The 26,688-nt window shown below is 42.3% G+C and overlaps 2 protein-coding genes across 10 annotated transcripts in view; one reads left to right on the top strand and one right to left on the bottom strand.

Annotated features, from left to right (window-relative positions):
• Positions 1-1,101: 1,101 nt before the first annotated feature.
• Positions 1,102-21,532, top strand: SSR1 (signal sequence receptor subunit 1). Of its 4 annotated transcripts, none has more exons than XR_011092644.1 (9): positions 1,102-1,389; positions 2,774-2,892; positions 4,153-4,240; positions 4,420-4,682; positions 5,466-5,542; positions 7,189-7,267; positions 8,102-8,210; positions 10,669-10,732; positions 20,715-21,532. XR_011092644.1 is itself a non-coding variant. In XM_068670792.1 (9 exons), the coding sequence occupies exons 1-9, from the start codon at positions 1,128-1,130 to the stop codon at positions 20,737-20,739; spliced, it is 1,071 nt and encodes a 356-aa protein (XP_068526893.1). In that variant the 5' UTR covers positions 1,102-1,127; the 3' UTR covers positions 20,740-21,532. The 4 variants fall into 4 exon arrangements, 3 of the variants coding, with proteins under 3 accessions (XP_068526893.1, XP_068526895.1, XP_068526894.1); XM_068670792.1 differs by having other exon boundaries at positions 8,102-8,195; XM_068670794.1 differs by lacking the exon at positions 20,715-21,532 and having other exon boundaries at positions 10,669-11,444.
• Positions 21,411-26,688, bottom strand: part of RREB1 (ras responsive element binding protein 1) — a 123,654-nt gene continuing 118,376 nt past the window's right edge. For 5 of the 6 annotated variants that reach the window (XM_068670785.1, XM_068670788.1, XM_068670789.1 and 2 more), the window contains one exon: positions 21,411-25,209. In XM_068670785.1, coding sequence (XP_068526886.1) covers positions 24,689-25,209 — 521 coding nt within the window. In that variant the 3' untranslated portion in view covers positions 21,411-24,688. The remainder of the gene's footprint in view (positions 25,210-26,688) is intronic. The other variant, XM_068670790.1, reaches the window with a different exon arrangement.

Consider the following 26,688-nt stretch of genomic DNA (forward strand, 5'->3'; position numbering starts at 1 on the left):
CAGCCCCTTGCAGAAAAGGTAATGTTATGCCATTGGGTGGATATTATCTGACTAGAAACACTTTTATCAGTAGCAATGGATGTTCTCTGGTTTTCATAATGATGCTTCACCTTCTGCCAATACTGAGCAGAATTTCAGGAATATTTTCAGCTTGTTAAAAATAAGACAAATAAAACTTACAGAGAAGGCTTTTTTTTTTTTTTTTTTAAATTTGCAGATTCAAAATCAAATCAATGAAAATATGGAAAACAAAATACTGAAGAAAGATGCCATTTACCACCACTGCCATCACAGAAAGTTGTATTTACACTGGACAAATCAAAGTTCCTGCAAAATACAGAGTACATCTAAACGCTGCCTGTGTTTCATTATACTCTCTAGGCGAGCCACTGTTATTAACTGTGGGAGAAGAGACAGCTGGAAGGCAGTTTTGGCCCTCAGTATTTTCACTGAATGTTCTGCTTGTGGGATCTGAGAAGGCTTTTCCATCTTAGTACACTTTACATTTCAGCATAACAAATTAAATTGGAATAGCGGGGCACTTTCAAGGACATTGCTTATCACCCTTTGAGACACCTTTTCAGTTAAACTGTCAAAAGTATGACTGAAAACCGGCTTGGTGTAAAGGAAGAGGGCTTCTGTGAGACGCTCGGTATGTGAGACTTTGTTAAGATTTTAGTGCGTGACATTTTTGTGTGCGAGACTTTGGTGATGTGATTTTCGTACGTGAGACTTTATGCCTGAAAACCGGCTTGATCTGAAGGAAGGATGGGTATGTGAGATTTCAGTATGCGAGACCGTGACCACGTGAGATTTTGGTAACGCCAGAATTTCGACACAAGGCATTTTCTTAACGTTTCAGCACAGCAGGCTTTATCCTTGCTCCTCCGCAGGGCGCGTTAAGCTGCGCTACAAGAAGAAACCGCGTCCGCCGGCTCTCCCCGCGGGGCGCTGACGGGGCGCAGCACGGCCGCCATTTCCCCTCCCCCGCGCCTTGCCACACACGGGCCACGCGCGCTGAGCACCGCGCATGCGCGCCGAGCCCCACCGCCCCCACAGCAGCGCCCGCCCCTTCCCCTGCGGGAGCGAGAAAACCTGGCGGGCGGGCGGGCGGGGCGGTGCCGCGCATGCGCGGGGGGCGGCGGGGCGACGTGTGCGCAGCCCGCGTGACCTCCCCGCTCCTCCCCGGCAGCGCCACGTCCGCTGCGGCGCGCGGCGGGGCGGGGCCGGATGGCGGCGGCGGCGGCCGCCATTTAGAGGGGAGGCGGGCGGGCGGCAGGGTGTGGGGGCTGCGCTGCGCCGCGGCCATGGGCAGCGCCAGGCGGCTCCTCCTGCTGCTGCTCCTCCTCGTCCTGCCCGCCGCAGTGCCGCCTGCCGCCGGCCGTGCAGGTAGGGGGGCTCGGGTGGGTCGCGATGTGGGTGCGGGGGCTGGCTGGGGGCTGGGGGAGAGGGAGGGGGGCAGCGGCTCGCCGGGCTCTGTGGGGAGCTGTCCTGCTCCTGCCACATCATCGGCTCGGCTTCTCGTCAGCCCGGAGGAAAACCCCAAATGAGGGGTTGGGAAGGTAGCCGTAACTCGACGGTAGCTTGGTCGGCTGCGAGGGTTTCAATTAAAAATCTGTTCTTGGCGGATTTGTGCTCCCTGAAGCTTCATCATGCGAAATCCCTGCGCCTACACGCTGCGTGCGGCAGAGCGGGAGCCCCCCGTTGTGCCTCATGGGGGCACTGACGCCAGGGCTCCTGGCTGCGCTTCCCAGCCCAGAGCGGCAGCCCTCGGAGCACTCGTGCTGTTCAAGGGTTTCTGTGCCACGTGAAAGCTTCTGAATATTTGCTTGGCTTGTGTACCCACCTGGCTCTTCTAGGCTTGTGCAAGTCAGTCAGCCATTCATTTCTGTTCTTCTTGTTTTTTGGGAAATGCCAGCTTCATCAAACAGAACCTCTAAGTCATGTGTGTATTTGTGAGAAGCTCTCGGCCTAGCCTGCATGTGCTCTAAATAGAAACAGCGTGAACTCTGTCCTGTGGCCACTCTTTCATTAATCCTCTATGCCTGGTGTTTGAATGTATGAGACTCAGTGCCATAAAAGTAGAGAAGGAGTGAACTCTCTGACTACTCGCATCTTGGAGCACTGCTCCGAAGCTTGCTGGTTTTAGAAGGGGAGAAAAACTCCTCGAATTAGTTTGCTCATAATAGAAACTCTAACTTTAACGTTCATAATAACAGAAATTACCTTTATAACGTAAGGTAAGCTGGTTGCTCTCTGCTGTGCAAGTGCTGAAATTTATCCAGCTGTAAAGTGTTTTGAACTTTCTGATACATAAATGGGCAGCTCAAAGTAATTAGAGAATGAATGGCTGAATCGTCAACATAGGCAATCACTTGAATGTGAGTTTATTTCATAGAACATAAAATATCCAAAATTAGAAGGGACCCATAAGGATCATCAAGTCCAACTCCTGGCCCTGCACAGGTCTGCCCAAAAGTTTAGACCATATGACAAAGTGCACAGTCTAATCGCTTTTTAAATTCAGACAGGCTAGGTGCAGTGACTGTGTCCCTGGGGGACCTGTTCCATTGTGCAGCCACCCTCTCGGTGAAGAACCTCTTCCTGATGTCCAGCCTAAACTTTCCCTGCCTCAGCTTAACGCTGTTCCCACATATTTGCAGTGGAAGCTTCGAAACAGTCTGTCAATATTTTAGTTTAAAAATCATACTGCAGTGTCAGTTTTCTGTTGGTTAATGAGGTATTGAAAAGCCTTTGCATCTTGTTTCTGTAGGTTCAGGTTTATTAGTTGCAGCTCAAGATGCTACGGAAGATGAGGAAGCTGTGGAAGATACTGTAGTTGAAGATGAAGATGATGAAGCAGAGGTTGAAGAAGATGAGCCTACGGACTTGGTAACTGTACATGAGTGTTATAAATAGGAATCGAAACAGAAGTGCTTGCAGCTAAGTTGTTATATTTGAATGGGTTTGTTAGTATTGGTATTTCCAAGTAGTTATTCTGAAGTCTCAATTTAAATTTGACCTGCTTGAAGTTTCAGAAGGATTTGTCTTTTCATGAATTACCAGCCCAAGAATGCACATGGGGACTGCTAGGTTTCTAGAAACTGCCAGAACTGCATTAGGATGAGAAGGCTTGTGTAGTATGAGACCTGGTACACTGTTCTGTGATTCTGTTAGTCTTTAGTTGATGTTGGTGAGCTTATGGTTGTCCAAGTTTGCTAAATGGTTGATGTGCTAGGTATTCAGTACTGATAGTGTATTTAACCTTCCAAATGTAACTTTAATAGGTAGTGTATGACTAAGCAAGGTTACAAAACAGCATACTTCTTAGGCAATATGTTTTATATGTCACTGAAACAGTTTTACGTGTGGAGTTGACTTCAGGATGCTAAGCCCAGTTCTGGTTCATGGCTTCCGTACCAAATGGCATGTGAACAACTGATTCAGTAGGCTGTGCGCTGCTTCAGAGTTGTTTGAGTAGCAAAATCAAATGAAAGAACTAACTTTAAACCAGTTTGTTCAGCAGACAGTGCAAGCTGGGGACAGCCTTGCTCTCATTTGGTGGAGGCAGTAGTGATCCCTTGATTGCTACCTTGATTATTTTTGAAAATAAACCATTAAAGATTGTAATTGCTAAACTAAAAAGTGAGTAATCACAAAAGGTGATCTTGAACAAGTGAATTTGTGTAACTGCTTTGTTCCTAAAGTGTAACTGTTTCCATGCAAGCATAATGCTTCTTAAAACTGAGTAAAAGCTTCTATAAGCACTCTGTATTGAAACAACTCTCACTTGCTTTGTGGTTGTCCGTAATTTTGGTAGTGTTTGTCTTCTGAGTAGAAGTAGCTTAGATGTGATTATTTAACACTTAGATACTATTCTTTTCTATCTAACCCTACACAGAAGCCTTTCCATACAGCTAAATGGAGCTGAGTTTAGTCACTATGTCAGATATAATGAGAAGGATAAATACTGAAAATGATGCTAATTTAGAGGTAGAACACTGTGCTACCTCTGCAATGGCAGGAATTGGTACTAATGGTTGTCGTATATGTCGACATACTTATAACTGTTGCATAGGATTCTCATAAAATAAGCATGGTCTTTGCTTCACTGTTAATTATGGGATTTTTAAAAAAAGTCTCTTGTCTTAGACAGAAGAAAAAGAGGAAGAGGACTTGTCGGGAGAACCTAAAGCCTCACCTAGTGCTGATACAACCATACTATTTGTGAAGGGTGAAGGTAAGAGTCCTGTGCTGATCTACCATCTTTTGTACAGTTGCTCAGAGTATATCAATGTGTGTGTGTTAAAACAGCGAGGCTTTAAAAAAAAAAAATTGGGTCTGTTCTAGAGACCTGTTTAGAAATGGGCTAGGTGTGCTGTACCAAGTTTCTAACAGTTAACTACTTTTGTGTTTTAGATTTTCCAGCAAACAACATTGTAAAATTCCTGGTAGGCTTCACCAATAAGGGTACAGAAGACTTCATTGTCGAGTCTCTTGATGCTTCTTTCCGGTACCCTCAAGACTACCAGTTTTATATCCAGAACTTCACAGCTCTCCCTCTGAATACAGTAGTTCCACCACAGAGACAAGCCACGTTTGAGTACTCTTTCATCCCTGCTGAGCCTATGGGTGGTCGTCCTTTTGGACTAGTTATCAATCTCAACTACAGAGATGTAAATGTAAGCCTGATGTTGTAATTCATTTCAATCTCTTCCATTGATGTGGAAATGTCAGGAAGGAACTGCTTAGTCAAGTTACTATTTCTTCAGACCTTGCCTCAGATCTTTAAGCAAATCACTACATGCATAAGCATAGTAAGAGATTGCCTGCATGTTTCACAGTTGTCCCTTGTGTACATTACACTTGAGATTTATATTAGCAATGGAATCCAGAATGTCATTGAATTGAGTAGTAGTAGCATATACTAACTTTAAAAAACCTTCCAGAAATCTTTAATTTCACTGTATTCATTTTAGGCTTTAACAAACTTAACAGCCTGAACCCCATCTGTAGACTTGATATTGTGAGGAAATAAATGAAATGTTTTCAGCCTGGGAGAGGGCTTTCCCCAAAACCTTAAATGTAAAGTATGGGATGTAAAACAAATGTGAAGTACTAAAGTAGGGGATTCTTTCTTTTTAGTGCAGGTTGAAGGCTTCTGTACCTTCAGTGTTTTAATGGTACTAATAAGATCCCTTCATATGTAGTATCTCATGTTACAGGAAACATCTTCAAGGCTAGATAAGACTTTCCTGTTAATATCTAATCTTTCATTGGTACTTACACCAGAAAACTTGCAGTTTTATGTGAGGAGTTAAACTTGCATTATTTATAAATGTAATGAAGCCTTATCTATGCAGAATTTATTCCTTTCTAGAGTTTTTTTGAAAACGTAGGAAGTTATGTATATTTTCAAGGAAGTAACTAACTGTTTAAAATATTTTGTGGGAACTTTGTTACAGGGCAATGTGTTTCAAGATGCCGTCTTCAATCAGACGGTTACAATTATTGAAAAAGAAGATGGACTGGATGGAGAAACGTAAGGAAGCTGGAGATGCCTGTTTAGTTGGTGCACTGGTAGAATGGGTTATTGATGGGGGCTGATGAGAATAGTTCTTGTACCTTTGTTTTTATTGAGTTTGGTCTTGTATTTTGCTGATGGTGTCGAAGGCTTTAACTTGTGCAGCATTGATAGATTGAAAATGTGAGCTTTCTCCCAAACGAAGATTTCATTAACACTAAGGATCTTCAGGGTTGGTACTGTGTCAGTGAACGGCTTATGCAACTGTTTTGCTCAGATGACTTAGCCTGGAATAGGACCCGGTGTCATATAGCCACATAGCAGTTCAAAGCTGTTAAGCTTTTTCTATACTACTGTGCCTTTTTCCTCCAAGTTAAAGATGCAGCAGTACCGTAGTACTGGGCTGTTGGTCTTACCGTGTAGACCTTTTGGAGCATTCAGTATAATCTAAGATAATGTAAAGTGAAAGATGCCTGGAGTATGAGATAAAGGAACTTATGCTCATCTGTTGTTGCACTTCCCCTGTTGGTAGGAGACTTCTTTCAGGAGTGCTTTAAGGACACCTTATATGTTGCAAATGTATGGTGTGCCAATATGCTCTTAGAATATCCTAAAAGAAGTGGAACTTCAAAAGAACCTGTGAGTTTTAAAGAAGTCTTCAGAAATCAGGCATCAGTCAGTATTGAAGGCAGTACTGAATACTTGGATATTCCTACCACAGCTAGAAACTGCCTGCTAAGCAAGCTCCCTAAGTAAGCTTCCTTTTCTTAAAAAAAAAAAAAATTCAATCTGAAGAAATAGGTACTGTAGGAATTTACATTTGCCAAAGAGAACAGCATCAGCAAACAAATACCAAATAATTGGTAATGTGAAAGTATAGTACTTGGATAAAAGAGCACCTGAAGAATTCAAATCATTAGTCGGAACCAGTTTGAGTTGGTGACCTGTGAATGGGTAATTACTATAAAACAGGGATGTTCAGTTAAGTCTCCCCTGCAGAACTCTTGACTCTTCTGTTATAAATCAGAGTTAGATGGTCTATTCCAAGTTAAACTCTGTATCTCTAAAGTCCTGCCTGCTCCCTAAAATAACTTCAGGTTGCTTACCTCCTGCTAAGATACCAACAGGAATTTTAGGTGAAATTGTTAAAAACAAAATGTATAGATTGAAAAACCCATTTAAAAGTGATCTGCACTGTTGGTGGAATTTAACAGTGGAACACAAAGTAAGATAGTCTAAGGAAGGCATCTCAAAGCTCCATAAGTAAATGAGTATCCTAGTGGTACTTGCAGTAATATAATTAAAAGTGCATAAGATACTTTTAAGGCATTTGTAAGTGGTTAAAGCAATTAAAAACAAATTCTGTGGCCCAACATCCTGAAACATTGTGTTTCAAAAGGATTCTTGCAGGTAATAGGTTTCAGTAATTACTTAATTTCCCAACCTGTATGGGATTGTGAACAATAGAATATTAAACTCAGGGTTAGTGTCTGAAGTCAGTCAGAATAATTACTTAAAACTTGTTAGCAATTAAATTTCAGATTTGTTTTTTCCCCCCCATACAAAAGGGCTTGGAAAAGATCAAGCTGGTGTGTGGCCAAAGTAAGGTTTTAATTTCTATGCTGCTTAAAGACTTTAGTTAATGGTTTCTTATTTTTTTAAAGGATCTTCATGTACATGTTCCTTGCTGGTCTTGGTCTACTTGTTATTGTTGGTCTACATCAGTTACTAGAATCTAGGAAGGTGAGTAGTGTATTTGGTTTGTGTAGCTGGTAATAAACCCCTTAGTGGTTTGGGGGGGGAGCGATTCAGTAATCACTTGCAGTGTACAATGGTACCAGTAGAGCTTCAGAAGATATACTTTCAGAACTGACTGTGAAGGTTACTGTGCAAAACTAGAAATTTCAGAAAATCAAAATTGGAGACACTTGGGTTGGTTGTCTAATGTTCTCTGGGTCTGTTCTTTACCACAACACTGGAATGGTTGAATTGGAAGCCTTGATGTGCTCCAATCTCTACATGTTTTGAATCAGTAGCTGCATACTTGCTGGACAAACTTCCCCATGTTGTCTGTATCTATTGTGTTAGTTTAGGTGTAACTTTGCAAACAGCTGTCCAGCCATTATTTTAGTTATAAATAGTTTCCTGTGGGCAAAAGGATGGAATTACTGTTTTTTTCAAATTCTATCTTTGCAAGGTTGCATAAGAGTATTGTGCTAATCTGGGGAAGTGTAATGAAACCAGTTACCTAGTTCGGGTTATCATCAGCCATTTTTTTTGTAGCAGGTGTAGTCAACTTGCAAAGGTGTTCATGAAGTCTTGGTATCTATGTGAAATAAGTATTGCAAGGCCTTACAAGTATTAATGCTAAGCCTAGGTGAATAAACTGCTAATGATTAAAGATGGCTAAAGCTAGGTTACAAAGACAGCTTCATATATTGGTTTTGTCCCTTCATATATTAGGTTTGTCTCCTAGTGAAATAATTACAGTTTATTAAAGTACTATTGGTTATTTCTAATATTTGTGCTATCAGAACTTCATGTGGAAGACAAAAATCTGTTTTCTTGCATTTTCAGAGGAAAAGACCAGTACAGAAAGTAGAGATGGGAACATCAAATCAGAATGATGTTGATATGAGCTGGATTCCCCAAGAAACTTTAAATCAAATAAGTAAGTAGTCTGTGTGTCACAAACTGAAGTAGAACTACACTTAGTTAATCAAATAGTTGTAACTAAACAAGTAGCTAATACCGATTTCCCAGAACATCTGTTCTAGGGAATAAAAAAACCTGTCTAAAGCACTGGCCTTAATGATTAGATTACGTTATCAACCTGTTCCTATGTAGAACAAACTCGACTGGTTGATATGGTGAAGGCTATCAATGACTTTCATGCTTTGTTCTGTAGACTTTAACAGTATAAAATCTCTACCCAAAACCTGCCTCACAAAGGAGGCTTAAAGGTGTTATCTGAAAGTTTCTGCAAGTTGGTTGGAAGGCTACCTACAGACATTAAGCATTAGGATTGTGTTTTAACCAAAGACGCATTAAAACCTGAAATTAATGTTCTTTACAAGTACAAAATGACTAAATTCTTGGTGTGAAATGCCAACAGTGAAACTAATCTGGTTTCTTTAGAACATATGTTTGGATATTTCTAACTTCTCTCGCTGTTTCTTCTGTTCTTGCTTTCCTGTGACTTCAGTGCAAAGTAGAAGAGGTGAGGCAAACTCTGGTGATTTAAAGAGTGGAAGTTCTTAATGTACTATCCATGTGATAAGGGGGCATGGATAACAGTGTCTTCCTGCATGCAGTGATTGGTGATAGAGCATGAGTAGTAAAAGATTACAGAGCAGACGCATATAACCATCCAAACAGGAAAAAATGTATATGTGTATATAAAATATTTTAAGCAAAATACCACAAACTTTTATCTAGTTTATTGATGAAAATATTGCTGTATTGTGGTCTCTACCAGTTCCCAGAACCCTTTATCTAAAGTACTGTGTACCACACTAGTATAGTGTCAAGCTACTGTTGAAGTGGTGGAAGACTGACTGGTCACAACTCATGGTTGAGTGCATCTCATTCTCAGTGAGAAACAAACCTCATCTTGGGGTATAATAGTTAAATGGAGCTATCTTCCTTATCCCAGATGAACTCTTACCACCAATAGCGTTGTCTGTCTGAGGTGATTTATCCTCACTTGAAACAAAGTGCATACTAGAACTTACTTTACTTGAAAGACTCATTTTGATGAAATGAGTAATCTTAGTCTGACAGCTGTATGCAGCCTAGAAGACCTGGAGGCTCTAGATCTGACACAAAGTTGTGCCAGAAGTTGATGACTTCAGTACAGCTAAAGGGGAAAGGAATCAAAAGTTACTAGAAAGATGTGAGGGCTTGTTTCACATCTGAAAATGTCAGCTTTCTTCCACTGTATTCTTGGAATATACAGTGGAATGGTAGTATGAAAACACAGAAAAAGTTTGAAAGCCTCAGTCTAGTAAGTGAGACTGAAGCAGTGAATGATAAACTGCTTTGAAGAGCAAGCTGTCTTCCAAAGGTTTCAAATCCAGCCAGTGTTGTTCTGTCCTTGCCCCCCTGCTCTTTAAGGTACATGAGGTGTTCATCTCTTAAGCATTATTTTTTTCTAGCCTTCAGGTATTAAGTTTTTCTTAATTGTGGTATTCTTTAATTCTTGGCTGTTTCATTAGAACTCTACACTAGAATCCTTTGAGATATCTGGCCTTCAAGATCCTCAGATTCTTTCCTGTTCTTTTGATGATACTTCAAAGTGTACTAACTGAACAGCCATCGTGCCATTAAGAGCATTGCTTGCCAGTGGGACTGGAAGCTGATCAGTTTATGAACTTGCATTTGTAAGCAGACACCTAGCAATCACCTCACTGCTTTTTTTCTTCATATAAAGTATTGTAGCTCCTCTATAACACTATAATGATTAAAGATGCTGTCTATGTAAGAACTATCACTGTGAAAGGACAATTATAGACCTGTCATAGATTAAAATGTAAGAACAAGCTTCTGGCATCCAGTGATCATACAGCTAAAGCTGGATGGCTTCCCCATTTGGGGTTATCTGATCACAAAGTGATAACTTCATAATCAAGTGTAGATTCCTGGGTAAGGGTGTTCTCTTTGGGACTGGAACAGTTTGCTGTTAAGCTGTATGAACTTGGAAATATTTCATGTAAGACAAAGCTGTCTAAAAGAGGGTTAATCATTCTTCAGGCAGGTAAACTAAAACCAGTAATGATAAATCATTCATTAACTCTCTGAAAGTATATATGTTGTGCATGGAAGTTTTCTAAACCACAAAGCATGTGGGTTCATCAGGAGATGCTGTAGGTTTTTGTTGTCCATTTTAGTAACCAGCAAATTGAATGGCCCTTACCTTAGAATTGCATGTTACAGAATAGGAATGTTATTTCTTTTAGTCTGTTCAGAATGCTAATGGTTTAAAACAAGAAACCATTAATGAGATGTTTCAAGTAGCTTCTCTAGTGATGCATTGCATTAGAAGGGCAGTGTGGCTTTGTTTGGAAGGGAGGACAATGCATTGATATATAAGAACTAACACGAAGTAGCTGTAGCAATTAACACAGTTACCTTTTTTCTTCTAGATAAAGCTTCACCAAGGAGGTTGCCCCGCAAGAGGGCACAGAAGAGATCAGTGGGCTCTGATGAGTAAATGTTAACTAGTACAACAGTTGAACGTTTACTAATCCTGCCTGTTTGGGATTTTTGGATTGGAGTAGTGCAAAGAATCCATATCACCATAAGGAAAATACTGCTAAACATTTGGACTGAACAGATTAACTGAATGGTGTTAATATTACTGAAAATGCACTTCTCTTTTTTGTTAAATAATTGTTGGGGTGGGTGGGGGAAGCCATTAAGACTTGTGCCTGCGTGTGTAAGCAGTTGGTCTTAACAGAATCATGTTACCTGAAATGTGCCTTTAGAATCCTTCTTAATGCTGGTTTGTCATCTGTATACTTCAAAGGGTTTTTCCCCTCCCCTTAATCTGAATGTCTAGTGACTTAATTTGTCTTGATTGTATCCTGTCTGTATCAGAATCTGTATGCATTTTTCTTCTCAGTAGGTAACTTTATTCTCCGCAGCACACATACATTGAAATTTGTGTGCACAGTCCTGTGTCAGCAGTGAGGCACTCATCTGGATTTCTGCATTTGTTTAGCATTCTAAAGGCACAATTGGGTATAGCTGCTTGTAGTGGTAGATCTCTTGCTGCTGTTTTGATCTGGGCATGCAGTGACCTAAAAACCTAAACTTATCTGCATAAATGTTAAGAGGACTCTTACACAGCAGCAGAACTTGTGAAGCATGGAATTTGTGTGCTGAATTGGTATTATTACATAAATTTTTTTATACCTGACTTGTTAAATGGTTAGTTATTGAGTTGTACCAGCAGCTTAATTATTCTGACTATAGTGGTCGCTCTGCAGTGTTTACTCAAGAAATTGAGTAAGCCAGAACAATGAAGTTCTCGGTTCTCTCAAGACTAGGTTGTTGTATGTATCAAAACACATGGATTTCTCTTCAAGCTGTACCAAGGATTTCAACTTCATTCCATGCACAGGGAACTGACTTTGAAAAGCTGTTGGCTTCAAGTAATCTTTTTAAATGGCATACTATTTAATTTACTCTTCACAGGTCTTAAATCACAAACTTCTTTCCAGCTGTCAGTGGCTTGGTCTGAGTAAAGTTCATCACCCTGGCTTTCCCACTATAACACATGCATTTCCATTAACTACATGTTACCTCAGTACTACAACAGAGAAGCTGTATGTAATCAAATAATTCTTATGCCAGCTCCAGTTTGCAGAATTACTAGGAGCAGATGTTGATCTGCATACACTGCTTTTAGGAATTCACTGCTGGGGGGTGGAACTGATAAATCAGCATCAGTTTGCTGCCACTCAGGCACTTGAGAAGGCTTGAACTGTTTCTTTCTGTCTGAGGGTTATCTCTGGGAGCTTCTTCAGTTCAGGAAAAGGCATTGACGTGAAACCTGTGGGTTTTTTTGTTTTTTTTTCTCCCCCTCTTCCTGATTCCCATATGTGAAAGAGCTCTCTTTTGATCTGTACTTGTTCTGCAGGGACTGAACTTCTGAGCCGATTAGTTGAGCAATGCTTAGGTCTCATCTGAAACTATTGGCAGTATCTTACTACACACTGCCAGAATTAGCTGTAAGAATGTTCTTGACTCATCTTGGTGTGGAAAATAGAATGGTAAGAACAACTCCTCAGTGATGCTTTGTTCAACTTCTGGGTAATATGCTAGTCCAGGCAGAATATTTCTGACAGGGAAGATTGCTGAATGATGATTAGATCACTTAACAAATCATTGAACAACTTCAAAACAGGTGACTGCTGTTAAATCTACTGTGTACAAAAACTTTGCCTCTAATGATGGCTCTGTGGTAGGTTTATGGATCTACATTCAGCAAAACTTTCATGTATTAAATGCTTTGTATGGTAAAGCCCTATAGCTGCTATTGGATTCAGCATTTCAACTGAAATCAAGGTGGTATTTTCCCCACCTTCTAAGATGGGAAGCAGCCCATTTTAGGAGATAATGAGAGCTGCTCTAGATACAGTGGTGCTCTAGAAGAGCAAAGCACTAGAACACGGGAACATTAACTTTTGAAGAACTAGCACTAGGATATTAAGTGTCATTTTGTCCCTTACTCATACAGCAGATTAGTCCTGGCAGCTGTCAGAAGGACAAGCCTCATCTTGATTACTCACATACAAGTAGTTAAATGCAAGCCATAAAGCTGAATGGAGCACTCAGCAAGGGCTGTACTTCTGCTCATTTCAAAACAGTTATGCTGAATGTTTCTCTTATGCTGGAATGGATGAAGTTAGGCATCGCTCCTTGTTCTTACTCCTGGTATGCATGGCACTAAAAAGTTGCAGCTCAAAGCTCTAAATTCAGGAAGTAGTGGGAAAGTCAAATAATAATGTAGGTTGGTTGTCCTGTTCTTCAGTGTGCCTGATGTGCTAAGCAGCAGTTAAATTTCCTTTTTCTTCTCCGAAGGAAAGATAGTACCTACCTCATAGGAGTGACACAAGGGCTGTTTCAGGAGTGTTTTGAAGCTACTTGAGACTTGCACAATACACTTCCATGAAGATAGTAAGGTATCACACTGCTGTAGTGTGGCGGTAACTGCATAGATTCATGTTATGTCAGTTTAATCCCTTCACTGAAGAGTTTAGCAGCTTTATATTAAGACTTTTCTTAAATATGCAGAGGAATTGCAGTTAACTGATGGGGGAGAGTAAAGCTAGAATGAGCAATCACCTTCTGTGAAAGCTTAAAGGTGGGATAAATAAGTTCTCCTCACACTTCTCCATCTAACTTTAAATATTCCCAGGGATTTTTTAATCAAAGAAATTATATAGATTGTTCTTATACATACAATGGACAGTCAGAATTTAAGAATGACTGGTTGTTTTGAATGATTAAGTTCAGATGTACTGCAAGTGAAATGTTAATTTAATAATTTACCTGCTGGTTTTTCATTTATAAGTGAGATCAGATCTCTTGGAAAATGGCTGCAGGTTTTTTTTTTTTGTAAAGTAAACTTGAAGTTTTCTTAGCATCATGTAGCTGCTTTTTTTTTTTTTAAATAAAGCATGAGTATGGCATTAAAAAGCCTGAGTGGTACTCGGGTGCTCTTTTCCTTGGTAAGTAACCTGTAGTAGCAGATACGTAAAAAGAATGAAAATACGCTGTACTTCAAAAGCTGCTATTTTGCAAATGTATTTGTAGTGGAAATAATAGCTAGGAATTATTCTGTGAGGAAGTATTCTGTGATATCCTGGACAATGGTTAAACACTTGGATTAAAAATCAAAAATCCTTAGAAGGATAAGGGAGGGCACTCGGAAAATAATTTTTGAATCCTGATTTGTTAAAAACCAAGCCATAGTTCTGCATTTCCAGATGGACTAACCTGTAGGCAGTGTGAAAAGGATCTGTTAAGGTGCCTAAAGGCTGCTGAAACACAAGGTGGTAACAAGGCTAAATCCCTGCAGCTTTAAGGTGTGTGCTGTTGTCTGACTGAGAGAACACTACTCCAGGCAGTGATGCCTGAAAGTATCGCTGAAAGTTCAGGTGCATGTACTACATCTAAACAGAAGACAGGGTAAAACTTCTGGGGGGATTAACTCATAAAGCAAGGTAAGTTTAATCAATGTGATACTGCATTACATCTGTGTGGATGTAGAGTCTCACTAAGGTTGTGGGAAAGAATTCATTATTAAAACCTGGTTTTGTTCTGTCTCTTAGCATTTAGTGCTAGTTGGAAATAATTGATGTGATAATACCTTACGATAATCTTTCACTCTGCTTCAGTTCATCTCTGAAGTATCCTAACTAAGTGATTATGAAGTGGTAGATACTAATGCAGGTCACTAGCAGAAGGCAGTGTCATTCATTTACAAGTAATATAAAAATTCTGGAACTAGAGGAGAACAGCAGCATATCAATAATACTTGGGGATGATCCATATAGTGAGTTGAGTTGATAAGATACTTGTATTTAACCCTGTAGTTGACTGATTTAGTGCCAGGCCCTCTTCTGCTTTTGTCAGTGAAGACTAAGAAAAGCAGCAAGATGACCAAGCAATCTCATATCATAACAAGCTGTTCTCTGCTGTGGCTTACTGTGTAGCTGAGTTTCTCCCTAGCCCCTATGGAGTAAGATGCTGGAAAGCACTGGCTTCTTACAGAGCAGGTAGATATAAGCTCATAGTTTGCTTTTGCGTTAAAATTGCACTTTCAGTGTTCTCTTAGCTGTAATCTCACTGGTTCAATCACTTCTAGTGTGTATTTGCTGCTCTGTTCTTTTGTGCTTAAGGTATAATTAGAGATTCCTGGCTATAAATTGCCTCAGTTTCCCTGTTACTGAGAAACTGGGTAAATGGGGCCTTTCAACTCCATGTGAGCTTGACTGTTCATAGACAAATAGGTTCAAAACTTATTTTCAAAGTGTTTTTCCACTAATGGTAAGTGAGGGTGTAATCCTATTTATCCAAAACTCTGAAGCATCTTTTCTGGCACAGCCCTGGTTCTGCAGCACTACAGAAATAAGTAATGCACAGGACTGAGTTTGGATCATGTGTGCTAGATCCAAACCTTAACCAGCAAGTTTCCAAGAGAAAGAATAAACTGCTTTGATGGCTTATTTAGCACGAGTCCATACAGAAAGGAGGAAAGTCTCAAAACAACCTAGTGCAGCCTTCCACTAGAAAAAAAGCTAGAATTTAAATAATATTGCTATTGTGCTGTGTTTCTGGGATTACAGCAGCTGCCCCTGCTTGACTGCAGCAGTAATACATACAGGCTGAGAGCAAGATCTGTTGACAAACTGCAAAGAGCCTCCATCTGCACTCCTTCAGTAGAACACTACAAGGAACCCTGGGAGGAGCTGCTATCACTTAATTGTTGTTCAAATTAAGTGCCTTCATTTTTAAGCAGGTGTCTTACAGCTGCTAAAGAGACTGTTTTAGATCACAAAAACAAAAGAGGTATATTCACCAAATGCATGCAATAAACACAGCACATGGCTTTGCATCCTGTGCCAAAATCTGTTACTCATTAGGTGCAAAAGTTGCTCACTTCTCCAGATCCCTTCCTTTCTCTTATTTACAGCCCTGGCAAGCCCTTCTGACTGGTGTGGTGCAGAGCTGGGTTGCAGGTAGCTATGCAAAAAGGCTGCTGTGGTTTCAGCTCCTCAAGATAGACAGATAACAATCTAGGCTGGAGATCAAAAATCAGAGCAGCTGTGTTGTGGTACAGACTTCTGAGGGATTGTGATGTCTACCCAGAGAGCTCAATACTGTGATTTTCTTCATCTGTGGAATATAACTGACCTAGCAGATGCAACCTTGAAGCCTGTAGGCATATAGTAAGGTGTCAGTCACAAGTGTCTTGAAGGCAACAGATGAAATGGTGTTAAATATCCTGCCAGCAAAAATGGATTAACTGGCAAAGCGAGCAAAGATGTGAGCCCTGCGTCCCACTCAGCAGTGTGTGAGTTAACACATGTGCCCCCCTATGTTCTGCCTCCTCCCCTTGTTGCTGCCTGGGAGCTCTGTGCAAGTAGAACCACACTTTGACAGAGAGAGAGAGAAAAGTATTACATTGTTTTTTGTTCACAGCCAGGTAAACACTTTTCTATTTCAAAGCACAGGTCACAGGTGGCAAAGCTTGACTTGGAAACACTGGGGAAGAAGTGTTTATGGGTTAAAGCAAATCTGTGTCACAAAAACTCACAACTAGCACTGCCCTCACCCTAAAATAAAGCACAAGTATCTTAAGTGCAGATTTACTAAAAGTCAGATGTTACTTATTTAAAACAACAGCTCGATTTCAGTGCAAATGTAAGCAGTCATCCTTCTCTGTACCATCAGGTAAGAGGAGCTGGAAGGAAAGGTTAACACACACCATGCCAGTACAATCTCCTCATTTAGGCACTAGGCATTGCAGAGCTGTAAGCTACTGTGTTCCTGCAGTATTTTCCCTTGAGCATAGCAGAAGCTAGAATTAATACTGTAGCTAGCAGTATTTTACTTAAAGGTGTGCCATTGTATGCACAGGCTGGAATCAAAGCTACTTTTAGTACTTTTCCCATTAAGAATTGCAGAAAGATTAAAAGGGTTAGCTCACCAAAAGCTCCTTCTTCAGGGTACCTGGACCTTATCAGGTGTAAGGTCCTTGATATTGGTGGGACATGAGTGCTCAGCTTCTCCATGAGCACTCTCTTCTGCACCAGCCAGCACATGGGTTGCTTTTACCCAAAAGTAACCGAGCTTGCTCCTGTGCTCGTTCCTGGGGTTAGGGGAGGAGCTGCTAGGCCTTGTGTATGCATGCACATGCTTGCACGGGACCATTTTTTTTAGTACCCACCACAAGCACACACATTTTGCTGTTCCTAATCATGCATTGCGACAGAGCTGCCAAGCATTTGGCTGACATTTTGTCCTAACCTTTCCACCTTTTTACTACTAGCATGGCTGCAGTCCAATGCTGTTACAGACTAAGAATTACCCACTGAGAGTCAGCCTGCAGCAAAGCTGGCCTTTACCACGTTAACCTCTGGCTCTAAGATGGTGAAAATTGATTGGGTCTTCCCTGATAAGATGCCTTTTCTCCAGAAAGCTTCTTATTTACAGTGCAATACTAACTGATGTTTGTAAACTACTTTACAACCCTTTGTTGAAAGGCCCTGGAGAAGTTCAAATGATTTCACAAAAGTGTATTGCAGATGCCCATTGTACAGGGTTTCCTCATACATTACTGGCAGTTTTCCCTGCAAGACCAAGAAACAAATCTGGCAGGGGAGAAATAAATGAACACAACAAAGGAGGAAGCTGTTTTCAGTTCCTACTAAGACTGTTACAAGGCTTCCTACCACATTACACAGTGGCCTGGCCTCTCCTGGATGCTGTGCTATTGTTACTACACCACTCTGAGGGGCAATTACTGATATTTTCCTTTCCACTAACGTGAGAAGTGTTACACTCAGGGTCAGGCTCTGTGAGCCAAGTCTTCCAACTTACTATTATTTAAAGTAGGAAATGCCCTTCAATGTATTTTTTTTTTAGGCAGAGAGGGGACTTGAAAAAGGACTGAAAATAGGAGGCAATACTGGAATTGTTGAAAAGCTTCAACAGTACTTCTCAGCTCCATCTGTACTCAGTGTCAGCGCCATGGGATGATTTCAGGTGCATGCTGAAATGAAGGCATCTTGCCCCCCTTCCTAGGCATATCCAAATGTTTGCATTTCCCTAGAAAATTAAAACCAACTTTCTCCTCTGTTAGCCACCCCATCAACACTATCGTCTGTACACAGATTGTGCCACTTACATGAGGTGGCAGGCAGCCCACGACAGCAAGGTAGACAGACAGCCCCGTAGCACACAGGCTGTGCAGCCTCCTGCCATCAACCCGTGGTTTTCACAATTGTCCTTGAGCAGGCCGACTTCTCCACTGCCCTTCTCCTTGGGCCGCCTGCAGTTCCCCCAGCAGCAGGAGGCCTTGCTCCAAAGAGCACTGCCAAAGGCAAGCCACTCGGCTCCTGGCTGATACCAAGCTCCTGGAGCACCTTCCGCTGAAGCAGGCAAAAACTGTGAGCTGGGTTCCTCGGAGAAACTTCTGCTGAGCATTGGGATTACAGATGCTAAACAGCAGCAAAGAGAAGATGGAGGAGCACTGGGTGAGCATAAGGCCTTGTTCTGTAAGCAGCAGGAAGCCCCTCAATTCCTCAATTACAGGTGTAGAGCAAGTTCAGGGAAGGGTTGTCTTCATAGGGTTTCAGTGTCCTGGGCTTCAGAAGCTGTAGAATTTCTTTGTGAAAATAAACTAATAAGAGCATGAGATGGGAACACAGCACAGAGTATTCTCTGTGCTATTACAAGAAGAATCCAGTTAGTTTCTTTGAGGAAAAAGAAAAAAATCTTACTGGACAAAATGTTTCATAAAGTTCTTGTTATAATACAGAACGCCTGCCAGTGCTTCAACAGCAAGCACTACACCCACACACAACCAACCCCCTCCTTTAAGTAGTGATCCACTGATGAGCCCTGGCAGCACCTGGGGATGCCCTTGCAGCCCTTGCACCTGGAAGAGTTGCATTTGGTGAGAGATCCTTAAAACATGGAATAATTCTCCAGAGGCCTTTTTTCTGCCATGCTCCCCCTCAGTCCCCTAGTAAGTCCCAACTGAACTTGTGCACGTTAGGACAAATGAATCTCTTAGCTTCATAGAAACAAAGGCATGTCCCACCAGTGTCTGCTACCTACTCAACAGGTAGAAGAAACGCCTCATGCTTGCGTGGTATGAATCCATCCTTTCAGGACTGGTGAGAGGGGTTTCAGTCATCTAGAATCACACTCCTAATAACACAACCTTCAGCTGAGGTGATTAGTGAGATAGCAGCTTGGCCTTGCTGAGAAAGGCTCAGAGCTGCTGAGCACAAGCTGGGACATCTGCAGGACATGCTTTAGGCTCTGGAGGAGGCTGCATTTAAAAAAAAAAAAAAAGTTCCTTGTCCTGCTAAATGTCTTTACTTCAAAGCCAGAGGACCAGGCTGTGACCGTACACACCATTAGCTCAGGAATCCCAGCTGTGCTCAACCTCCTGTTATTTTAGGGACGTTGCCACTTTCTGTAGTCCTGTGAGCCAACATGGCACTAATTGCCTGAGACTAGGGAAATACCGTTGTCTGCCAACAAATTCTCAGATACCTGTTGTCACCAGTTTTGGGACAGCGACAACATTTTGCTCCTGGACATTTGTTTCCCGTCTCTCCTGTGTGAGCACATGAGGAGATGGAGCCAGAAGAGGGCTGCTGCACACCCACTCCCTCTGTGGGCGAGGCTGGAGGCCAGGAACTCCAGAGCACTCCCGGGGCCCAAAGTCCAGAGGTGACAGGCATGCTAACAAATTTCAGTACACACACTGCAGCCAACCGATCATCTCCCCAGGCCAGGCACAGCACAGGGACTAGAAAGGGAAAGCACCTCATGCAGCTCCTAGGAAGGAGAGCTGAAGTGCCCAGAATCACCGACCAGATGCCCACAGATCCACGCTGCACACCACGAGAAAGCCACAGCAGCTCCCGGCGCCTCACCACCAAGGCGGCCCAGCGGTGGCAGAGGCCTCAGCTCTACCCTAAGCAAACCTTAGCGCCCTGGGACCAGCACAGGGACTCCGCACCCACAGCACCGTGGTGAGGCGGGCCCACAACACAGGCCGCACGGCTGGGCCACGCTCTCCATCCACGTCAGGAGTGCGAGCTTGCGGCTTCACCTTTAAAAAAGCTGAGAAAAAAAGTTTTGGGGAACAAAGCGGGGAAGGACCAAGTTCGATGAGAGCTGTGGAGCCCCCCTCACCTCATCCCTGTTAACTCCATGCTTCAGGCCAGAGCTGGGTATTGCTACCACAGGAGCTGGTACAGGGAGGAGAGGAAAACGCCAACAAGGAGCAAGGTTCAGCTGGCCAGCCCAGTGTTACCCTGCTGAACACGCTGAACAGGGAAGTTCCCCACCCAGGGATGGCCACAGTCAGATAGGCCAGGTACAAAGTTAGTTAGAAGACAGCAAGGGGCTGGGCAGACAGCTAGCGCCCTTCCGTGGCCAACATCAAGTGCTTCCAAGCCATCTACTTCGTAAATCATTGCTCACAATCTCTTCCCAGCCATGTAAGCTCATCCCACCATTGTTTTGTTTTTTTTACACCTTCTGACACTGCTTGTACATGAGTTTCCCATCAGCCTCACAGGCTTGCAAGAGGAAGGGAGATGTCTCATGCCAATAGGTGTCAGAGGGAAAATGAGATTTTCTGTAGTTCTCCCTCAGAAATCGTTTCAATCCCTTCAGCCACCCCCTTTGAGGTAATTCAGAGAGTCCTGCCTCATCAGATTTCCTTGGTTTTAGGCAATGCTGACTGATTTTACTGTAACCTCTCCCTGTTCAGCAGTGAGGAATTGGATCCTCACCAAAAAAAAGCCCTGTGGGGAGCCTTAACAGCTGCCATGATGGCACCAGAGGCTAGAAGAAGGAAAGCAGAAGCAGGACATGCAGTAGTCCATGGGTATGGCTCTCTGATGCTGAATTTGTTTCACTTCTCTACCAGAAAGACTCATCCCACCAAGACTTAGGATGCAGACGCTCCAATACTCTATGGTTCCCTGGCCTCCAGAACTGGATACGCAACTCAGATGATTCTTCGGCTCACCATCCTGTGAAATGCATTTTATTTGTAAGAAAGCATATAAAATGCAACTAAGGCGGCTCCAACAAGATAAAACAAAGGATTTTTCTCTTTTGACACATGCTTGTGGCTTTCCAATACATCCCGAAGATTTCACAGCCATATGCATTTACGCAAAAATAAAACAAGGATGGCAGAAAGCTCCTTTTACACAGAAAACAATCAATACGCTCTCCATCACCACACTGCGCCGAAAGGACACTCCCTTGTCACCATGGGGTTATGGTTAACAACAAAAGGACATGCAGCTCTGAGTTAACACCTGTACAGGAAAATCAGCACCAATGTCATTTTCTTCTGCTTTCAGCTGCTATTTTAAGAAACTGCCACCAAAGAGGAGCACCATTTCAAAGGGTTTCAACTACCAGAGAACAAACGCACACGGATGTTCAAAGTGTTACAGCTGTCGCTGGTTCAAACTCTGTCCAAATGAAGGAAGAGAAACAGTACTACTAGTTATGCAGGACAGCTCTGGTTTGCATGCTGTCCTCTAACAGAAAAGCTTGAAAGCAAGTTACAACAAACCCACAAGAAGAGCCACGTCCATTTTGTAACCTATAATTTTTAAATATAACATTTTATTGCTTAGATGGTTTGATACAGAACAACTTTTACTTTTATTTTGAATTTGGAAGTACTGTACAACTGAATAAAAAGAGGAATAAAAGTACCAAAACAAATGTGTGATTCTCTGTTCATGTGGCATAAACCAGTCTTGTACACAATTCGTAGCAGCAGTTTAAGTTCCCTTTAGAAAAATATGAATTCTACACATTTATTACTGTTTCCTGCATGGGATGAAATCACTAGGATTAAACTTCCTTCGTGGATAGAGAGAGGAAAGAAAGGAGACACACAGAGAAGAGAGAAAATTATGAATCATTCTGAAAATGGAATCAGACTGTCACATAGCCCCGAAAAGTTATTTCAGAATAGCCTCAAACAAGGTTCTCTCATTAAAAAACAAATAAAAATCTTTTTTTCCTTTTTTTTTTCCTTTTTTTTTTTTTTTTTGCGCTTTCACAGTCAAGTGCTTAATGTAGTGATTGAATTATCTCCAAGTTAAGTCCATTGCAACTCAGGCAAAAGAATTTCAGAAGATCCTTTTTTTGTTTGTTTTTTGTTTTTTGTAAAAGCCCTGAGAGAAGAAAAAATAAAAAGATTCAAACAAAAATCGTATAGAGACAAATTAGCTGAACATGCAAACTAAAGCCTAAGATTCACCCATAGTTTAAACACATTATAAATTTCACAGTTTAATATTGGGGGAGGGGGGGAAACAAAAAAACCCAACAACAGCAACAGTTCTCAGTCAAACTCAGCTAATAAAAATGTCAATAAAATGTGGCAAGACCTTATACTCTACTAGGATATAGATAAAGGCTAAATAAAGCTTTAAATCAATAGTGATTATTGCTAGCAGATGTCCCGGCAGGCTGCTGGGAATTAATTACTTGCTACATTGTTCTGCAGCATATAGTTTAGTAATGGCTTCTCCCCCACAGTATTGCGCAGTTTAGTGTGGAGAGTTGCAAAAAAAAAAACAAAAAACAAAAAACAAAAATCTAAACAAAACAACAAAAAAGAACAACAAAAAAAAACAAACAATAAAAACCAAAAAATACCCAAAATAATAATAATAATTATTATTATAATTATAATAGTAATAACAATTTCAGGGATGTGTGAACTGGTTTTAATTAAGTAGAATGCACCTGGGTAGAGTTTTAAATGAATCATTGGTTCTGATTGATTTATCTATCTGGCATTAGCTTTGTTTCTGAACTGGTTCATACATCCCTATTTAAAAACAAAACAAAACAAAAACAAAATAGAAATCACATATACCTCAACCATTTTTTCTTATTCTATTTGCAAGAATATTACTCAAGAAGGTTTCTCTTCCTTTGAATTCTGGACAGTTAGATTTCAGTCTCCAGAAATTTTCGGAGAATTTTAATATAGATATAGATATATATAGATATATATTATATAATATAGAACGGGTCTGAGGCCCACTTCCTCCATGTCTGATGAAAGCAGGAAAAGCGATTCTGCAGGGGTGGGGAGGATCACAGTGCGGGCTGGGGGGGCTGCAGTGGTGGAATAGCACAGTGAGGCTCCGGCAATGCTATTATGGCTCTGTCTGTCCCAGAGGTCATGACTGAAGGACGATTAACAAACAACGACAAGAACAACAAGAACAACAACAACAACAAAAACACTGTGCACTCCTAAAAGCGCACAGCTACAGTAGGAGACATTTTGCCTAACCCCTTCAATCCTGGTGGCTGGAGTGTCACCTGTTGCCGGCAACAGGAGCCATTCGGAGAAATCCCAGCTCCCAGCATTAAAGGGGTTAAATTATCGATATGAAATTTAGACACACACCTCAAGTCTTCAAGCATCAACCCCAAAATCTCAGGAAGATTTTTTTTTTTTAATTTACTTTATTTATTTTTAACATGTCTTATATCTGTAGTTTTATTACCAGTAGTATTCTCTTGCTCTAGAACATGACAGTAGCAAGATCACGGTAAGGCTCGCATTTCTCTCCTGCTTGCTTTCAACTGGAAGACTGAAAAACTTTGCTCGTTAAGTAACACTCGCTGTCACCGACGTGACTGCAACGAGACCCACATCGTGCTCGCAGTGCCTTTCTCACGCACGCGGAGGGTCCTTCGGCCACCCCCTTCTCGCAGGCGTCTTCTCCCAGGTGCCCCCCCAGCACACACACGCACACACGCTCGCACACGCACGACACACGCTCACGCACACCCCACCACGAGTGAGATGTTCCCCTGTACGGGTGTGATGGTAATTTGCTGGCCTCCATTTGACTCTCCGGTCAGAGGAAGGGTTTCATTTAAAGTACAGTAGAAGAGCTGCAACATAAGAAGAGGAGTTGGTGAAAGCTTGAAGTCAAAAACATTTAGAGAGGGGATCCAAGCTGCATTATACATCTGCGTGGGCAAATATTGCCCATTGGTTTCTGCTGACTGCAGAGACAAGCGAACTGATGAATTTATAAAATAATAATAAAATAATAATAATAATATATTGAAGCAAATCAAACATATATAACAGCGGGTGCATAATTTCCATAGGTTACGTTGCTATGTAACTCTTCTCTGTATACACACTCAGTCCACGACGGCCAGAAAAAAACCCTAGTAACTACAACACCATTTCTAATGCTGAAAAGTGGAAACAAGTATGAGGTTGAAATTCTTTGTGTTTCCTGCTTTTGGCTCGAACCACTTTGAACACCTTCAACTGCCACGTTGTTAATGCCTTGAACAGGCTTAATGCTCCACCCTGTGGCAAATGCAAGAACATCTACTGAGAAAAAAAAAAAAATCAACATCTCATCTGCATTTCCTCTGACTATTTTGTATGAAATTCACATAATTTTCTTCCAGTTATTGGCTGTGGTATCCAAGGGCCTCCCACCCCACTGCCCCATTTCCAGCTCAGAGAACAAACACAGCGACTATCACAGATATACAAGACCAAGCTCACACACACCAATACAAAAGGTAACATTAATGCTTAAATGAAAAAGGTCCTCTCCAAATAATTCATTAAAATATTAAAAAAAATCATTTTTGAAAAAAAAAAATCTATGATACCAAAAGATCTAATAAAGTAGTAAGGCACTCAAATCAGTATATACTGTAGTCTCTTGCATTATTATACTGAAAGGCATATGGCACTGCATCCAGTCTGCCATACTCTCCCCACAGCTGTAGGTCGCTCTTCCAAAACGAGACCCTGGAAACCTTGCTCTGCTGGCTTTAGTTTGTGTGCTGGGACGGGTCTGACCTCCTAGCAATTCATTCCACCCCCAAGAGCTGAGGCGCACTGTCTGCAGAGGCAAGAATGTGATTCATGGGAGACTTCTTGTTGTGCATCTCCAGCAAGTCTTGAATGAAACCCGGCGGTCTCTCGAGCTCGGAGCTACCCCGAGGTTCCTGGTCTTTTGCGGTCTGTTTCTGTGCGCTCTTGGTGGGCTCTGGGAGGCAGGTGCCAGCCCCTCGCCCGCTTGGCCTCTCCTCTCTGCCGGGGGAGTCCTTGGCCGTGCCAGCCACGGACTCTTTTCGGCTTCTCGAGGTGGATGGGTGGCTGCCAACGCCCCCCGCGGAGTCACACTCGTTTTCTGAGATGGGGTTGGTGCCGCTGTGGCTCGACTCGTTCTCACTGTCTTCTCCGCACCTCGACTGGGTCTCCTCCTTGTCGCTCTCCTTCCCGTGGTTTCGAGTATTTTTGATTTTCTGGTGTATGCGCTGGTGACGAACCAGGCTGTGTTTCAGAGTGAAGGTCCGCTCACAGGTTTGACACTTGTACGGTCTCTCGCCTACAAGAGAATGGAAGTGCAAAGTCAGCCGTAAGGTCACAAACGCACCGCCCTCCTGTTTCAAGCAGCATGAGATGCTCCACACCTGCAGGTTCAGTACCTTCACTGAACTTGGGTGCCGCATTTATGCAGGTTTTTTTTTTGCCTCCGTACCATCAAACCAGCTCATGGTATGCAAGCAAGTATACAGAAGAATGCCATGGGGCACAAATGAAAAACCAAAACCTAGGTGTCTGGAGGTTTCTACAAACTTGGTATGGCCCCGCTCTAAGCAGGGAAGAAGACCATATGCCTCAGGTGCCTGTGAGCATCCCATCTAGGTTAGCCAGCAACTTTTCTGGAAGAACTCTGTAGTCACCCTATGGAGCTTAAGTGCATTTGTGAAAGCAGCCGCCTGCACTGCTACAGCAGCTCCCCTTCCGTGGGTGCTCCATGTTACTGGTCAGGCCCTGGTATATGCAGAGAGAAGGGATTTGAGATGGAAGGGTAGGGATACTGCCCAGGCACCTGCGGTCAACAGGACTTAAAAATGAAAAAACATCTCCCTCTCTTAGATGCTGGCAGGCGAGTAATACCCGAGTTACTTAGCTAAGTCAAAGAGAAGCTGTCGTGAATTACTCAACACAACAACCCCTACTCTTTTTGTGAAGCAGGCTGATGGCATCGCTGTGTTTCAAGAAAGAATAAGCCGCTACAGGGCCTAGATTTGTCAGGCATTTACAGGACACCAGAGGTGTCTGTTAGAGGTGATCTACATTTACTGACTGAGTGGACAACATCTGCCTTGGGATGTTGTTTACAACGCTGTTGATATTCCTCAACCTGCTGCTGCTCTACTCTTATCTCTGATAGGAGCAACGAATGAAAGCCCCTAAAAAACCTCTTTACACCTGTGCAAGAAATGTTACTCTCCAGGCAAAATCCTTCCACTTTCTTTGCAACCTTAAGCCTCAGAGCAGCTGCAAAGCTGCTCCTGTGCTGTAATCGACAGGCAGTTTGCTCTGCTTCCAGAACCGCTTTTTGCACCTGAAATGCTTCAAGAGTTTCCTGAGTTCATGGAAAAACAATGCAACCACAGCCCCACTGATAAAATTCCCCCCAACTCCTGACGAAGCAAAGCGCCCCAAGGTGCTACCTGCCACTGCTGCCCTACCAACCCTGAAGAACCAAAGGTCCCACCCTGATGGATTCAGCTTGATTGTAGCTATTAAAGACTTCTCAGCGGTGCAATTCCACCAAGACACCAACTTGTGCGAACAAGCACACAGAACAACACTTTTGAGGCTAATTTCTCTGTTATAACGCTTGGGATCATTAAAATGTAAATAAATTACAAAGTGGAGGCGACTGGCTGCTGTGTACAAGCTGCTCCTGCTGTCCCCGAGAGGTGTGACACTTCTGAGCAATGTTTCTCCCTGGTGCCCTGCTCAAGCACCTGCTATTGACTGAGGTCAGGGGACAGAGCTCCAGCCCCGTGCC

Source organism: Anas acuta, chromosome 2 (assembly GCF_963932015.1).
Source record: "Anas acuta chromosome 2, bAnaAcu1.1, whole genome shotgun sequence".
Classification (NCBI taxonomy): Eukaryota; Metazoa; Chordata; class Aves; order Anseriformes; family Anatidae; genus Anas; species Anas acuta.

Coding starts and splice junctions, on each gene's coding strand:
- SSR1 (XM_068670792.1), top strand. CDS start 1,128: ATGCGCGGGGGGCGGCGGGGCGACGTGTGCGCAGCCCGCGTGACCTCC. Junction 4,683..5,465: donor TCAACTACAGAGATGTAAAT/GTAAGCCTGATG, acceptor ACTTTGTTACAG/GGCAATGTGTTTCAAGATGC. Junction 10,733..20,714: donor AGATCAGTGGGCTCTGATGA/GTAAATGTTAAC, acceptor CTTCTCTACCAG/AAAGACTCATCCCACCAAGA.